At 28.4% G+C, this 16,203-nt stretch overlaps 3 protein-coding genes and 1 long non-coding RNA gene across 12 annotated transcripts in view; 2 read left to right on the forward strand and 2 right to left on the reverse strand.

Annotated features, from left to right (window-relative positions):
* Ppn (proteoglycan-like sulfated glycoprotein papilin) overlaps positions 1–407 on the forward strand; it is a 126,020-nt gene extending 125,613 nt beyond the window's left edge. For all 5 annotated transcript variants that reach the window (XM_086904500.1, XM_086904501.1, XM_086904502.1 and 2 more), the window contains one exon: positions 56–407. In XM_086904500.1, coding sequence (XP_086760626.1) covers positions 56–258 — 203 coding nt within the window. In that variant the 3' untranslated portion in view covers positions 259–407. The remainder of the gene's footprint in view (positions 1–55) is intronic.
* Positions 408–3,599: 3,192 nt separating this feature from the next.
* Positions 3,600–7,104, forward strand: LOC147658185 (uncharacterized). 5 transcript variants are annotated; one of them, XR_015291034.1, is made up of 5 exons: positions 3,600–3,909; positions 4,191–4,441; positions 5,455–5,615; positions 6,057–6,194; positions 6,611–7,104. It is a non-coding gene; the product is annotated as an uncharacterized LOC147658185 (long non-coding RNA). The 5 variants fall into 5 exon arrangements; XR_015291035.1 differs by lacking the exon at positions 6,611–7,104 and having other exon boundaries at positions 6,060–6,325; XR_015291033.1 differs by lacking the exons at positions 6,057–6,194; positions 6,611–7,104 and having other exon boundaries at positions 5,455–5,995.
* On the reverse strand, positions 4,607–9,064 carry LOC100871196 (potassium/sodium hyperpolarization-activated cyclic nucleotide-gated channel 3). The gene is made up of 9 exons (XM_031918439.2): positions 8,802–9,064; positions 8,242–8,484; positions 7,920–8,141; positions 7,390–7,576; positions 7,140–7,274; positions 6,684–6,876; positions 6,342–6,533; positions 6,046–6,269; positions 4,607–5,091 (listed from the first exon to the last, which is right to left on the reverse strand). Exons 2-9 carry the CDS (start codon positions 8,445–8,447, stop codon positions 4,807–4,809), a joined length of 1,644 nt encoding a protein of 547 aa, XP_031774299.2. The 5' UTR covers positions 8,448–8,484; positions 8,802–9,064; the 3' UTR covers positions 4,607–4,806.
* Positions 8,950–13,625, reverse strand: Task7 (TWIK-related acid-sensitive K[+] channel 7). Its single transcript, XM_003696269.4, has 5 exons — positions 13,202–13,625; positions 12,608–12,763; positions 11,894–12,237; positions 11,617–11,735; positions 8,950–11,300 (listed from the first exon to the last, which is right to left on the reverse strand). The coding sequence occupies exons 1-5, from the start codon at positions 13,326–13,328 to the stop codon at positions 11,039–11,041; spliced, it is 1,008 nt and encodes a 335-aa protein (XP_003696317.1). The 5' UTR covers positions 13,329–13,625; the 3' UTR covers positions 8,950–11,038.
* Positions 13,626–16,203: the final 2,578 nt, after the last annotated feature.

The raw sequence follows: 16,203 nt of genomic DNA on the forward strand, positions 1-16,203 counted from the left end.
TAAAAATATAAGAAATTGTTTTGAAATTTTTGTTAAAATGTTCGTCTCTTTTCAGGAATCTTTATTCATCCGAACTGCCAAGATAATTCATTCTTCGCTAAATGCGATTTGATCGTTAAAGCAAAGTATTGTACGCACAAATATTATGCGAAGTTCTGTTGTCGATCCTGTACCGAGGCTGGTCAGCTTCCTTCCAGAGGTCCTCACTTAAATAGTTCGAAAAGGAGACGAAGATACATTCTGAAGAGCCTCGTCTAAGAACCCTTCTTCGATTTCTTCCGGTTAGCCCGACGAACAAAGCAAAGAGCAACAGTTACGATCAGGCAAATATCGGCTCTTAATGCATAATTTTGATTATTAATTAGATAAATGAAAGAAACGATGACGAGATTTAAAAGTGATCATTCGATTCGACACACTTGTCTATCTCAATGGTGTGCCGTGTAAACGTGACGTTAATTCACTGCCAAAGCCTTAGAACGTCTATACATAGATACATTTAATATATAAATTAAGCAACAGCGAGGCGGAAGAACATGAAGATGAGTCGCATAATGTAATGATTCTTTTTTCGTTGATGTTTAATTATATTTCTCCGTATACCTTTGTTTCAAAGTCGTCATCGTCGTTGTCGTTTTATGTATGTATATACGATCTGACGCTGGAATCCTAGTCGGTCGAAGCCATATTAGGACAGGAATGATCGCTGTCCACCAGAAAGCGTCTCGAGATTGGATACCCGATCGATGCTATTTTGCTTTTCTTTTCCTTTTCCTTTCCGTTCGAATCGCGTTCGAATCGTTGGATATCTAAGTGAGAGTCATATGGAATTATATAATGAAATATGATAATTAAAAGCTGGAATATTTGATAAAAATATCGTCAAGAAAAAAATTTATTGGGAAGAAAATGAGATAGTTCTTTAATTTAAAGTAAACTTGAATTTTCTAAATTATTATAAATTTTTCTGTTATAAAAATCTTTTGCAATGATGATATATTTTTTTGAATTTTGATTAAATTATTTATGAAGAAAAGATAAATAATCAAATGATGGATCCACACAATGATGAGATCTATCGATCAATTTGTAAATGTAACATGAAAGATACATAAAAATTTAATCGTGTTAAGGGGAACAAAAGGACAAGTCAAAAGTCAATTGTAATTTTTCTTTTTTCTTTTTTTTTTTTTTTTTCGTGTGATCGAAACAAGAAGGAGAGAGGCGATAGAGAATGGAAGTGGGAGAGGGAACCTGTACCTATTTGTATGAAGCATATACGTATAAGTATGAAACGTTACGTTGTATAATATAAATAGTTTATTATGCAGTATGCCATTTATATACTCTATAATATTGTTATTACTTATTCCTTATTCGATATTATTGCCATAGCATGAATTAGTCCTTTGTCACGATTGAACGATACTTATGATATATCATAGCGACGATTGGTAATGTGAAGGTGCAACATCGTGACGACGATCTTGATTTGTCAGATGGTCTATAACAAATGAAAAAATTAAGAAAGAATTGATTTAGATAAAATATTGAGACCTTGTTTCTCTTTATTTTTATAATTTTTATAATTTTATTCGATTATATTTTAATAATTATATAATAAATTATTAAACCTTGCAATTATAAAAATCTAAAATTATAATTTTAGAGAATTTTATTTAAGAAGCTTGTTAAAAAAAGAATTAACTCATTGAAAGTTGAATAATAATGTACAAGTATTCAATCACGATACGCACCTTCTTTCACTATATTAACATGTTGCATTTATATATTTGTTCCTGAACATTTTAATCGTAATGTTAACTACATACTGTTACTATATACTGTATCATCTATAGTGATTTCTTGGCATTCGAAAATGAGAGCATACATTATATATCCCATTTTCTTAATGTTAATCTAAAACTTATCAAAATTTCGCTTTCTTCACAATTTTTTCAAATATTTTATATAAAATAATATATTTCTTCCTTGTTTAATATATTATTTAACAAAAAAAAATGTGAAATTTAACTATTTCAAACGAAGGATCATAATTATTAAAGATATAAATGAGATAGAATTAAGATAATTAAGAAATAATTTATGCTTTTAATTTCGAATTGCTGCAGAAATATCAGTAGCTCGTAGCGTATCAAAATTCCGAAGGAAAAGGTACCAAAAGCATTTATAATTATACATAATATATATATATATATATATATATATATATTATTATACATATATTGTAAATGTAAGTTTTACTCGATGATGGAAAGAATCCACGGAACCGTAGGAAAAGACATTCTTCTTTCGTCTGATTGTTTCAGTCACAGTAAATGACAGTGCCTTATTAGAAAGCTCTTCGAAAGTGTCGGGGAAGGAGTGCTAAATAGAACTTTACATACAGAATATCGTTAGTGTAAATACAAAACGTAGTGTACGCGATGCAAAATGAATTGAATTTCAATCAGAAATTTATTAAATAGTCACTAAAAAGATATTAAATGATCGTACCAAAGTATCAAATAAGAATTCCTCCGATTTTTATATTTTCTTATCTAATCAAGATTATTGTATTTCTTTTTAATTGTATGTTAATTATATAGAATCTATGAAGTTGTAAAATGAAGTTGTAAAATTGCGACAATCACAGTATTTCATTAGAAAGAAAAGAAGAAAAAGAAAAAGAAAAGCACATATCGAGACTTTGATAAGCAAATTTTTTTATTTTAACGAAAATATAATAATCATTTGTGATGCATTTGATTGTTTCTTTAATTTATCCGGAGGAATCGTAGAAAAGAAGAAAAAAGGAAAGAAAGAAGGAAGAATGAAAGAATATTGAGTACTCTTCTCCTCCGTACTCCTTTAGATATGACCAAACTAGACATGACATGATTGTAATAACTAAACTGTGGATATTTATGTATTCATTAAAATTTTAATATAAAAGATATATATTTGAAAATATAGAAAATATCCAAAATAGAATTTTTAGAGCGAATTAAATATGTGCTATCCATAGATTTATCCTTTTTCTCGCTTTAAATTTAAATATTTTATATTATATTATGACAATGTTATAAAAATCTTACTTAAAAAATTTCGTACAATTTAATTTGAACATTGGAGATCATTTTGTGATATATAGATAATTAATTTAATATTGCCGTATATACAAAATTTTCCATTTTTCCAAATTGTATTCCAAACACAATTAATTTATACACTTCTATATTTTCCTTTTCATGAAAATGAAATATGAATTTGCATAAAAATCCTCAGTCTAGTGATGAACGTAGTAACACAATATTATTTAGTACATGTATAAATAGTTCTCGTAGTTTTTAACGGGCATGTATGTACCTATGCACTGATTGCATATCGGTAAAAGTAAAAAAGGGAAAAAAAAAAAAATAAGTAACATAGAAAGAATATATCATCTTTGTTACGTGAAATAATATCGAAAAGAAAGAGAAAGAAAAAAAAAGAATATTTGAGCGAGCGCAGTTTTGGTAGATTCTCTCTATTCTATAGTAAATAATTTATATTTCTACCGTGTGATTTTTAAGTCTGTACAATGACCACACATACACATACACATACGCGCGCCCGCGCAAGCACGCATTCATTTACACGTTACACATTAATGATGTATATAATTACCGCTATATTACGTAATATACTCGTTTTAATCGACCTATTATCAACTACTGGATACTCCTCTTGAAGACACTTTGTAGAAATGATCGTGACAGTTGATTCGCCGATTTTTTGATCGATTTTATAAAAATCGATGCGTTTTTCTAACTTGTGAAAGTAGTTTTTCTAATAATAATATTACCCGATAGTGATGTTTAGAATGGCTATGATAGTTGTAACGATATTATAATCAAAAGATTTAAGGTAATGTAATACAGCGTTTTTCAATTTTTAATTAATCTTAATTATATCACGCGAAACTTTGTGAATCTAGTTTAGGAAATATATTACAAAAGTAGGATGTCTTTCAATATTAATCATTTTTAAATTTATTATTTTCTTAATTCTATATTTTATATTTCTGAGAGAGATAGCATCAGAAAGTTTCTTTTGTTTTTACATAAGATAAAGTTAAGGTAGAAGCATGGAACGTACCTCGCGTAGAATCAACAGAAATTTTTTCGAAATTTTTAATTCTTATATAGACTTAAAAACAAGAGAGAGAAATTTTTAAACGAATCAACTTCCTTCACGATTGTTCCTACGAATATACCGACAAAGGATTTGGAGCATAGTTAACGTGAAAATGGTAAATAAGTAAATTAACCAAAAGAAAAAAAAAAGGAATGGAGAAATATCTGAGAAAAATATTCGTGTCTCCAGTGTATTATCTATACATGCATATAGCTCACACATCGCGACAGTGGTGAAGATTTTAGTGAGTGTATTTGTAATTGTAAGTTATATCTTTAGATAATGATTTAATATAATATAAATATATAATTATATAAAATAAAGGTAGACTTAAAGGAATGCCACTATACAAACATTGTATGGACAATAATAATAATATAAGATCCTTAAAATATATGATTAAATAATGATCAGTATGATTATATTATTCTTATCAGAGAAATTTTATTACATTCATCGTATCGTTATACAATTATTTTTTTCTAACGATCTTTCTAACAATTATTCTAATATTTTATTATTATCATATCCATTATTAATTTAATAATCAAAAATATTAATTAACTATTAATTTAACTATTAAATCTAACTGATTTAACTATGTTTATTTATTGCTATATTTCTTTTTCATAAATGTGGCATATCTTTTTTATCCTCAACGCGAGAAGTATCTCGCATAAGATAACGTTTATGTTGTTCCTCGATCACTACAGCCCTCTCGATCCTTTCTGTCGCAATACTTTCGATCGTTGCAAACAGTTCTGAATGTACGGCAATACATTTTCGAAAATCCTTACGATTTAAACGATACACTTCACATACTTCGATTGCAATCACGCTCGCGACTCTTCTTTGATCGGGAACCAAAAGTGCTATTTCTCCGAAATGTGCTCCATCGTCCAAGTGACATATCTACATCAAATTGAAATTAATTTTAAATTAATTTAAAACGTCCTTCTCTTTTAAAATATAAAAATCCAATTATTTCAAATAAAATGTTAAGTGTTTCAGATATTAAATGTCTATTATTTAATTTTAATTTAAAAAAAAAAAATAACATAATAAATTAATAAATTGTTAATAATTAATCCAGAAAATAGAAAATCCCTAGAATCCCTTTTTTTTTTCAAGTCAATTCCAATTCGAAAATATATTTAACTATTTTTTCAAAAAAAAATTTTTCCTTAATAATTATCAATTTCTTAATATCAATTTTCCTTAATAATTAATAACTGATAGTAAGAAGTCTATTCTTTAAAATGCATTTTGTTTCAGATTGATATTTCGACCCGTTTTGAAAATACAGCGATATAAAACGACATGTTCGAATTGTGGAAAATTATGAATGAAAGAAATCCACGTGACCTATTTACTCGCGCGTACGCGCGTAGTAAAAAAAACTTGCTTACTCATCGTACGTGACCAGCGCACATGAGGTAGGTCAGTGAACGCGCGTGCGAGCAAGAGGTCCGAGTGTGCAAAAAGGACAGCGATAGTGAAATTATCGTCTATTTTAAACGGATGTATCTTGAAAACGAAAAATGATAGAAAGAAAAATGAAAAAGCGTTTAAAAAAAGAAGATTCCATCTTTCTGATGTATTAAGAAAAACTAGATTCGGAATAATAGAAATATTTTTATTTAAAAAGAAAATTGAAACGAGACTAATAATTTTATTAATTCTACAATAACAATGAAGATATTTTCTTATTGATATGAGATTCGATTAGGAAGTAATTAAAAGTATTTTTGGAAGGAAAGATTAATACAAGATTAATAATTTGAATGTTTAATATATCAAATTATAAGAAATTGAAGTTTGGAATTGATTTTTGATCGAATAACGTTTTAAGATCAAAAGTAATACCTCTTTTCCAGTAGGTGTTAACACAGCAACGGTTCCAGCAGACAGGAAGAACATGCAATCGCCATGGGCGCCTGCTTTCACGATCACGTCGTTCGGTAGATAAAGCTCGAATTTTAAATTCTTCACGATGTTACGCAAAATAGTTTTGGGTAAATTTTTGAACATCGACACATTTTCGACTAAACGATGGCATGATTCAAGTGCAATTTCTTGACGCAAATATTCTAAATCAAATATTGAAATATTGATCACCGGGAGAAAAATATAGGGAATCTTAATATTAGAGATTTCGTTACCTGATAGAGTGAGCATAATAGTTTTCTCGCGAAAATAATTTTTTCTGAAACGATGATAGTAATAAGCTACGAGACGGATCTTTATGTGTTTCGGCAATTGTTTTTGGTTTACATAAGCAAGCACTTGGTTTATTATCTCTTGAAACTTCGATATGGGTTCTTTTATTGCCATTCTCACACGAATGATCATCACTAAAATAGAAATTTAAAATATATTTAATTTATATTTATTTTTACCAATTTTAATTCATTAACGTTATTTTCAATAGGGAAATAAACAAATAAACAAAAAGGCATATTAAAATCTATCTTGAATAATATAAAATCTTGAAGGAGATTTACCTGCAATATAGAACTCGAGTAGTCTACCGATAAGGAGAAGAATGCAATTCAGTATTATATGATCATCCGTGTATGGCACGAAATGACCATAACCAGCCGCTGATATTTGATCTACGACTATAAAAAGCGCGCATCGAAATCTGAATGTTTTCGAATCGTTTTCCAATCCTATCATCCAACATTCAGAACACATCTACGAAATGTGATTTTTATTTAATTATGATTATGAGATCCTTTAATATGAAAAAATTATGAAGATGATTATGTAAAAATTGACACAAAAATAATATACACAAATAAATTTAAAGCAATATAAGGGGATAAGAAATATATGGAAAATAAAACATAATGAACAAAATAATATATAATATATCATAAACAAGATATGCTTATATTTATTAAAATTTAAGTTTAATCAAAATCTTATCGTTTCTATCGTTTTTCCTACAATCTTACTTTGGCTTCGGTTTTAGTGAAGTGAAAAGTTAGCACTGGTATTAAATAATACAGACACGCGAACCAATATATTATAAAAATTGCCATCATAAGCGTGCTAAATAATTCATAGGCGTAATGTTTGACTTCAAAATGCTAAAATATAAGTATATAAAAGAAGTATATATAAATAAGTATATAAGACAGAATATTTATATTATATTTATATTGTTTAACTTCTTTTAAATTTAAAAAGAAGAAAAAATATTACGATAAATAATTCAAAGATTTGTGCATCGACATAGCCATAACGAATTAACTTCAAACAAGGAAGGATATTGATCAAATAAATAAAAAATTGAGTATTTTCTCCGGGTAATTTGCGCCAACGCAAAGTTATATGATCCCATGGTAACGAAGATAGAATATCAAATATCAGGAAAGTTTTTAAATAATGTCTATGGAAATAAAAATTACATTTTATTAAAATATGTAAATATTAATAAATATATATATATTTTTTAATATTATTTTTAAAAAAAAGTTTTAATATGAAAATTGACTAATTTTGAGTCATTACTTTAAAAGTTAGAAATTTAATATTCACGTATTAAAAAATATCGATTAATAAAATTAATCTAAAGTTAATTTTAAATCTTTCAAACATATTTTTTTTTATTTTGGGAAAACAATTCCTAGATAATTTTCATTTTTCACTTTAAATCGTTCAATTTTCATCTTAAATATTTTCTAAGATCGAATATTAATATTAAAATTAGTAAATTTTGTAATTTTAATTACAAAAATATCTTCAAAGGATTTAATTCGACAGACATTTCATATTTATCGTAATATCCAGTAAAACAATTCATTATTATATCGATCCAACAAAAACCGTAAATCAGCAAATTGAATTTATCCAATCCAATATCATCGTGGCTCATTATAATAAAAGAAACTGAGAATGGGATTGAAATGAATGAGATAATGTATACCACTGTCATTATCAAATCCCAGAAAAATCTGAAAAATTGCTTAAATGCAAATAGTATCTGTTTAATCACTTTTAAAAAACAGTTTTAATATATTTCTTGATTTTTATTTTTCTTTCAAAATTAAATACCTGCAATTGCTAAACGGATGAATAATCCACCAATATTTAAACATACTGTGCCTTCGTTTTTCATTAGCGATACTCGCCATGCTATCGAAATACTTTTTTGCTCTCGGTGTCTTTTTGCTGATTTGACTTATAAAACCCCATCTTTCTTTAAGGGTCAATTTCTTGTCATTGTCTTCTATTTTCAATGTACACACATGCTCCAACATAATGGAATTTCTCTGTTTGCTCTATTCTATCTTTAATCTGTTTAATTAAAATTATGAAATTTAAAAATATGAAAACTAAAAAATTGGGAATATGACAATTTAAAATTTGAAATCTGGAAATTAACAGTCTATAATAAAATCTGTAATAAAATTTTAAGATTTTTGAAACTTGTAACATAACATTTGAAATTAATTTAGAAATTTGATATTTAAAATCTGAAAGCTAACATCAGAAATTTACATTTCTGAATTTTTTAATTTATTTTAAAAGTTGAAATTATATAAGTTTTATATTTAATATCACTATTAGATAATGCTAATGTATTATCTTAATATAAACTGATATAAATTTACTTCAATAGTTCTTCGTTTCTATTTCAATTCAGCTTTTTCCTTCTTTAAATCTGACATATTTTCACATATTTTGTCAAGTGAAATTTGTCAATTGTTATATTATTCGTAACTAATCGTAACTAAGCAGGGAAAAGATAAAAACGAACAATGAAATAGTGAACTGTTGTTTATTAAAAAACTGTCGATGATAAAAAATATACCCAATCCTGTGTCGCCCTTATAATACGACGAACGCCTATAAACTAAGGTACATGTATACAAACGAGTGCGCACTATTGTTTTATCTTGTGCATGCCACTGTGATAATGTACCATTCAACAACGATTTTCATCTTGGTTTTCTGGTGAACGAACATAACAGCTTTTTGTGCGTGTGTCGATCGCTCGGCTCGATTATCGATAATTGACAAAAACGAAACGTGAATTTTGAGAATTAATATAGTCTTTGTATACCGGTGACTGTGAATTCGAATCAATAAAAAGAAAATATTTTCAAATTTTTTTTTAACCCTCCAATCAGTTTGATCGCTACACATTGTAGCTCTTGGTCGTAATTCTTCTCTCATAATAATTTAACATTGGATTAAAATAATTATTTGAAAATAATCTTTTAAAATATTATAGAAATAAACTTCAAAATTTTTCCTAAAATATCAATATCTTTGAAACTAAATTTTTTAATCATTTAAAATATCTAGGAACCATTCTACAGTTATTCGAATCTTAACAATATGTAATTTAATTATATAAATATTCATTAATTTAATACTTTTAAATTTAAAAATATAAAGACTTATGATATAAAAACTTATAATTAAGATAAATAAAAAATATATGATAATTTTCAACATTTTGGAGGATTAAAAGAAACCTCTGGATAAATTTTCTATTAAAAAAGTAATAGTTAGCTAGTTTAATTTAACTTCAACTATCAGTCTTCCCGGATATTTCTCTCTATCATTTGATATACATTCTAATATTAGTTTTAAAAAATACGACATTATGGTGCGTTTTTTGCGCCGTGAGCATAATAAATATCATTCGAATTTCGATCGTAAAAAAATCAATCTAATTTACAATCTTATTAAATTAATAACATGTATGAATAAATATGTATATGTAAATAATATTGATTATTTTACGATCGTAACTTTTTTACAAAATCATGCTACTTTCTAAATATCGACTTCTCTTTTGTCAATTTATATATAGATTTATCGTTTACCATGACTTTCGTATTTACGTTTACTAATATACAAACATCGAGTCGTATATATACGTTTAACAATCACGTTACGAAGCTTGGATATTGTTTATATTTTATACATAACAAATATCCGAGTTTTTCATTCTTTTTTTACTTTTATAAAGCGGGATTATTTTGTCTTTTACGAGGATTGCTTTGTATTTAAAATATTATGTTAAGATTTAACAACATTTTTCATTGAATTCTATTTAAAATGTTTTATATTATACGCGACACAATAATATCAAACATCTATAAAGAAAAATATAATAAATTAAACAATTTTTAAAAAAATGAAATTTTATAATTTTATATTTTTAAAAATATATTTTGAGCAATGGTTATTTCATAGTCATCATGTTAAAAATTCAATAATAAAAAATAATAAAATAATAATAGAAAATCTAATTATCAAGTAAAGTGTTAATTATAAAGCAATCCTCCAATTTCAATTTTTAATAACTTTCACATTGCGACTAATCTATAATTCTCGTCATTCTTATAATTATCCAATAAATACGACACAATATGAATTCGGTTCAAAATTTGATATCAATGGTACGATACGAAATGTACGAAATCGTTACAAAATCGTTTACAAACGATCCAACATCCTCTTCTCCGTTTCTACGTCTAATGATAGTATTACAATATGAGCCGAATAATTATTTTTCGTACTCGAAACATACTTCACTGTTTCTCATTAAAATCTTTTCAAAAATCGATGACTGAGCGCGAACAAGTCCTCAAATGTCTTAAGTGTCCTAAGAACACAATTTTAAATATCGGTCCAATTTGAATCATCTTTCAAAAATTCCATTAAAATTCCGATTATAAAATTATTTCCATCTTCATTCTATTCTTCGACACAGACCATTTCCATGTGTTCACATCTATTTTGAGTCGATTTATTATACATCGATACCAAGCAGTTCTCTGCTATCAGCTCTCGATAATCGACGACGTAAGCTGCGACGACGAAACTCCTTCCATCAGACTGATGCGCGTTTCACGCGAATGCTCGAGGTCGAAGGAGGTCTGTATCCTTGGTAACCTTGGTCTAGAAGCTCGGTATTGGGTGGTCCTAAACAGGTGCACGAGCATACGCTCACGCAGTCATCTGTGTCATGAACTATAGGCACGTGGCTGGCTAATATTTTTCCATTCACTGCAACCACCTCGCCATCCAGTGTTAAAACGTGATGAGAAGCCGGTTGAAGTTCGTTGTCTTCGCGACGAACATCACCGGTGTTCCTGTTAGATGAAGGAGAATAATTATAAATTTAAAAATTTTATGAATAATTAGAGTTGATGATTAATCAAATGATATACTGATTCTATGTAATATTAATATGATTATTAATATAATATAAAAAAAAATGTTAAGCAGGATTTTTTAAGAAATATATTAAAATATAAGAGTTTTATAAAGATTAAAAATCATTATTAAGTTATTTTTATGCAAATATAATTAATTATTTATATTTATCGATGTGATTTAAAACAGAAAGAAGATATAATGAAGGTATATAGTATATGTGCCCTTTGAAATTCATAAACGTTTACTTACATTGTCATAAAACGAAGTACGAGCAAGTTTATACTGGCAGCAACGACGGCCAGGCCAAATAGGATAAAAACTAAGCTTAAGGCCACGTATCCAGGTTTATTAGAAAGTGCATGATCATTCTGAAACGATAAATCAAACATATATTAATAAAAAATTTTTTTTATTGATATAATACTAGTTATAAAAATCTAATATTACTAAATAAATTAAAAGATAGAAATATAAATGAAAAAAAAATAAATTTTTTTAATTTTTGATATTAAATTTGTAAATATACCTGTAATGCGACATAATCGCCAAAACCAATGGTAGTTAGTGTAACGAAACAATAATAAAAGCTATCGAAGTAACTCCATCCCTCATAACGCGAAAACACAGCCGCTCCAGTCGTGATAATTATGCTCGAGAGTAAACCAGTGGCGAGCATTAGATTCATCTCAGTCGCTTCTGTTTTCTTACATCTCATGTAAGTTTTCGCCCGCTTGATTACTACCGAGGCGAATTTATTTAAACGTTCACCGATACTTTGGAACATTACCAGACCCAGAGGAATGCCCACCATGGCGTACGCCATACAGAACGCTTTACCTCCTATGGTGACTGGCGTCGAGTGTCCGTAACCTCGAAATTTTATAGAGAATTGTTAAATAATGAGTATCATAAATGAAATGTTCAGTGAATAATTCTCTATATTTTTTTACATTAAATTATTTATCATTTATTTTTTTATTTTTTAAGAAAATATATAAATCAATTATTTTAATTGAAAGTTTTAAGAATAATTTAATGTAATGTTAATATAGAATGTTATTTATTTCTCTCAATATAATGCTAATTTATTCAAAGAAATTAACATTTTGTTTTTTAATTTTATAAATACATGTACATTATTAGTTTCAAGGTTGAAACTTGATATTGATTATCTACGATATACATGTTCATCTTTGTATAACAATATATAATAGTAAATACTATGAAAAATATTATTTACCTATCATAGCGAGTACAAGGGTGGCGAAATAAAAGGCACCAGCGAATTTCCACTGAGGACCTGCTTTGTGCGGTTTGTTTTCTATTATTACGATCTCCAACATTCTGTAATCCTCCTGCGTGATATTATATTTCTTCATCATGTTCCGACGAACCTCTACAATCATTAATATAAATGAAAAATTGTTTGAAAAATTCTTTCTAAAAGTTAATTATTCATATATTTTTGTAAAAATATTTTGTAAATATTACTAGATATTTATATGTTGTTTTGTTAATTTATACGAATGTTTCCCATACTGTCATTTTTAATTAAGTTGTTTTTATAATAAATATTGAGAGCCTCATAATTTTCTTCTTTATTTGTATCCCTTAGTTCCTAACATTATATATTCTCTCGAACTTAATAATTCACGAATATAAATATTAAATCTACATTATCTTATACAGGGTAGTTTTACTATTCAATTTCTTATTAGTGAAAATTAAAAATTATCTTCAATTTCTATCATCGATACTTTTTTATTAATTTCTTTTAATCACAACATACTCATGCATTCACAGATGAAACTTAACAATCGAAACAATAACTTACCCGAAAGAAACTCCCACCGTTTCCTTTCCGTGTTCGACTCTAACGCATCAAATACCGCGGCACCAATTAACAAATACGTGAATGTGCACACTACCAATGATAAAGTTCTAACATTCTGTCTCTTCATTTTCACTCAATCCTCCAACAATGAGAATTAATCCGTGTTGAACAGCCACAAGATCCGGCACACCTCGCAACGATCTGTCACGTTTCGTCCTTCCTATTCGCTCATCAACACGAACACGCGTTGCGTGTCGTTCATGATTCTTGAAAATTTGAAGGAATGATCACAGACATCTTTCTCTCTTTTTTTCTATTTTTTCAGTGCTATCGATTAATCAATGACATATTATTGATAATATTCAAAGAGAAATGAGACGATTATACGAAAGATAGTAGCCACAATTCGACTCGACACACGACTGGAGAGAAGTATTGATTAAATTCAAGAACGCGGTAAACTCCATAGAAACGTGGCCAGTGGTAGTACGACAAGACTGACTATCGGTAAGAATGATTTGTAATTTTGATTTTGGTGATAGATATGAGTGCTAAAGTAGATAAGATTTAGTAACTAGTTAAAGTAGATTTATTAAAATTAAAAAAAATATGAAAAAAACAATTCGATAATATTCAATAAAAAATAGTTGTTATATAATTGTGAAAAGTAAATATAAAATTTAGTAAGTACGAAAATAATAAGCATTCACAGTATATAAAATTTTATGTTTTTGAAAATATTAAAGAAAACTTTTTGTACTATATATATTGTTAAGTTATATTCTTTTAATATAAAATCGAAAATTTGATCGAAAAATTCTACGCTTAGAATTTCTGAAAAGATTTCGTATGCCATCTATTGTCAAATTATATATTCTTTTAATATAAAATATAATTATATATTTAATATAATTTAATATAATTATATATTCTTTTAATATAAATTTCTGATCAAATTTTTGATCTAATCAAAATTTCTGATAGCAAAAATTTAAAATTAAGAGAATATAATTTGATAAGAGATAGCACAAATTTTTTTGAAATTTTAATTACTTTTAACACTTATTTTTTTCATACTTATCTCTTTAAATTGATACAATGGCAGAGACTCTTGTTGATTATTTTTTCATCAATATTTTTTCATAATATTGCAATTATTGCTAGTGATATTTATTTTTTATTTATCTTTTTATAATTATTTATTTTAATATTACATTTTAATATTATTAGGAATTTTTATTTCTTATCTTTTTTCATCATTCTATTTAATTCTAATTATAATGATAATTAAAATAATAATTAGAATTATAATATATTAACATATTTCATACTTATCTCTCATATTATTAACGTTTTATATTTATATTTGATACTCTTTTCTTTTTCTTCTCTTTATTACAAAGAAAGACATTTTTGACACTCTATACTATTCTATAGACTAAGTATAGACAAGGACAACACACAATAAAAGAAGGACAGAGATAGTGTAAAACTACAAGCATCAGCGCCATCTTCAGAGTGCCGCAAATGAAACATAGAAAAAAAGGATAGCAATACTTAGAAAAAAGATAGAAATAGAGAATTAATCGCTAGCACCATCTTTCAAATATTAAAGAAACTTTAACTTGAGCAATTTTCAAAGAGATGGCGCCACGAATCGGTGCAAACAAGTGGCGCCATCACTCGCAGACAAAAGGAACCTTAACTTGAGCAATTTTCGAAGAGATGGCGCCACGAGTCGGTGCAAGCAAGTGGCGCCATCAGTCGCAGACAAAAGGAACCTTAACTTGAGCACTTTTCGAAGAGATGGCGCCACGAGTCGGTGTAAACAAGTGGCGCCATCACACGAAGACAAAAGGAACCTTAACTTGAGCAATTTCCGAAGAGATGGCGCCACGAGTCGGTACAAGCAAGTGGCGCCATCACTCGCAGACAAAAGGAACCTTAACTTGAGCAATTTCCGAAGAGATGGCGCCACGAGTCGGTGCAAACAAGTGGCGCCATCACTCGCAGACAAAAGGAACCTTAACTTGAGCAATTTCCGAAGAGATGGCGCCACGAGTCGGTACAAGCAAGTGGCGCCATCACTCGCAGACAAAAAGAACCTTAACTTGAGCAATTTTCGAAGAGATGGCGCCACGAGTCGGTGCAAACAAGTGGCGCCATCACTCGAAGACAAAAGGAACCTTAACTTGAGCAATTTCCGAAGAGATGGCGCCACGAGTCGGTGCAAACAAGTGGCGCCATCACTCGAAGACAAAAGGAACCTTAACTTGAGCAATTTCCGAAGAGATGGCGCCACGAGTCGGTGCAAACAAGTGGCGCCATCACTCGCAGACAACAGGAACCTTAACTTGAGCAATTTCCGAAGAGATGGCGCCACGAGTCGGTACAAGCAAGTGGCGCCATCACTCGAAGACAAAAGGAACCTTAACTTGAGCAATTTTCGAAGAGATGGCGCCACGAGTCGGTACAAGCAAGTGGCGCCATCACTCGCAGACAAAAGGAACCTTAACTTGAGCAATTTTCGAAGAGATGGCGCCACGAGTCGGTCCAAGCATGTGGCGCCATCTTTCGTCGATTAGGAGAACTTTAATTTCATCATATTTTCGGAAGATGGCGCTAAGGGCTAATGTTTAGTCTATTTCTATCCTTTTCTACTATTTGCTATCCTTCTTTTTTGTGTTTGCTTTACGCCAAACTACAGATGGTGCTGATTTTCATATTTTTAATCTCTCTGTCCTTCTCGCACTTATTGCTTTTCTTGTCTCTATTTGATTTGATTATAATTGTAGTTATTGTTGTTATAATTGCAATTATTAACAGTAAATATAAATTATAACAATAAATATAGATACTTATAATGGCTTTTGAAAAATATCTATGGTATTTTTAATGAAGAAAAAAAATAAAAGAGATAATGATTTATATATTTTTATATGTGATATATATGTGTCATGTATATGAAAGTTAAAGAAAATATTTGTATTGTTAAAAAAATT

The sequence above is a fragment of the Apis florea genome, unplaced genomic scaffold (genome assembly GCF_048593485.1).
Source record: "Apis florea isolate Af1SG1 unplaced genomic scaffold, ASM4859348v1 contig_2350_pilon, whole genome shotgun sequence".
NCBI lineage: Eukaryota > Metazoa > Arthropoda > Insecta > Hymenoptera > Apidae > Apis > Apis florea.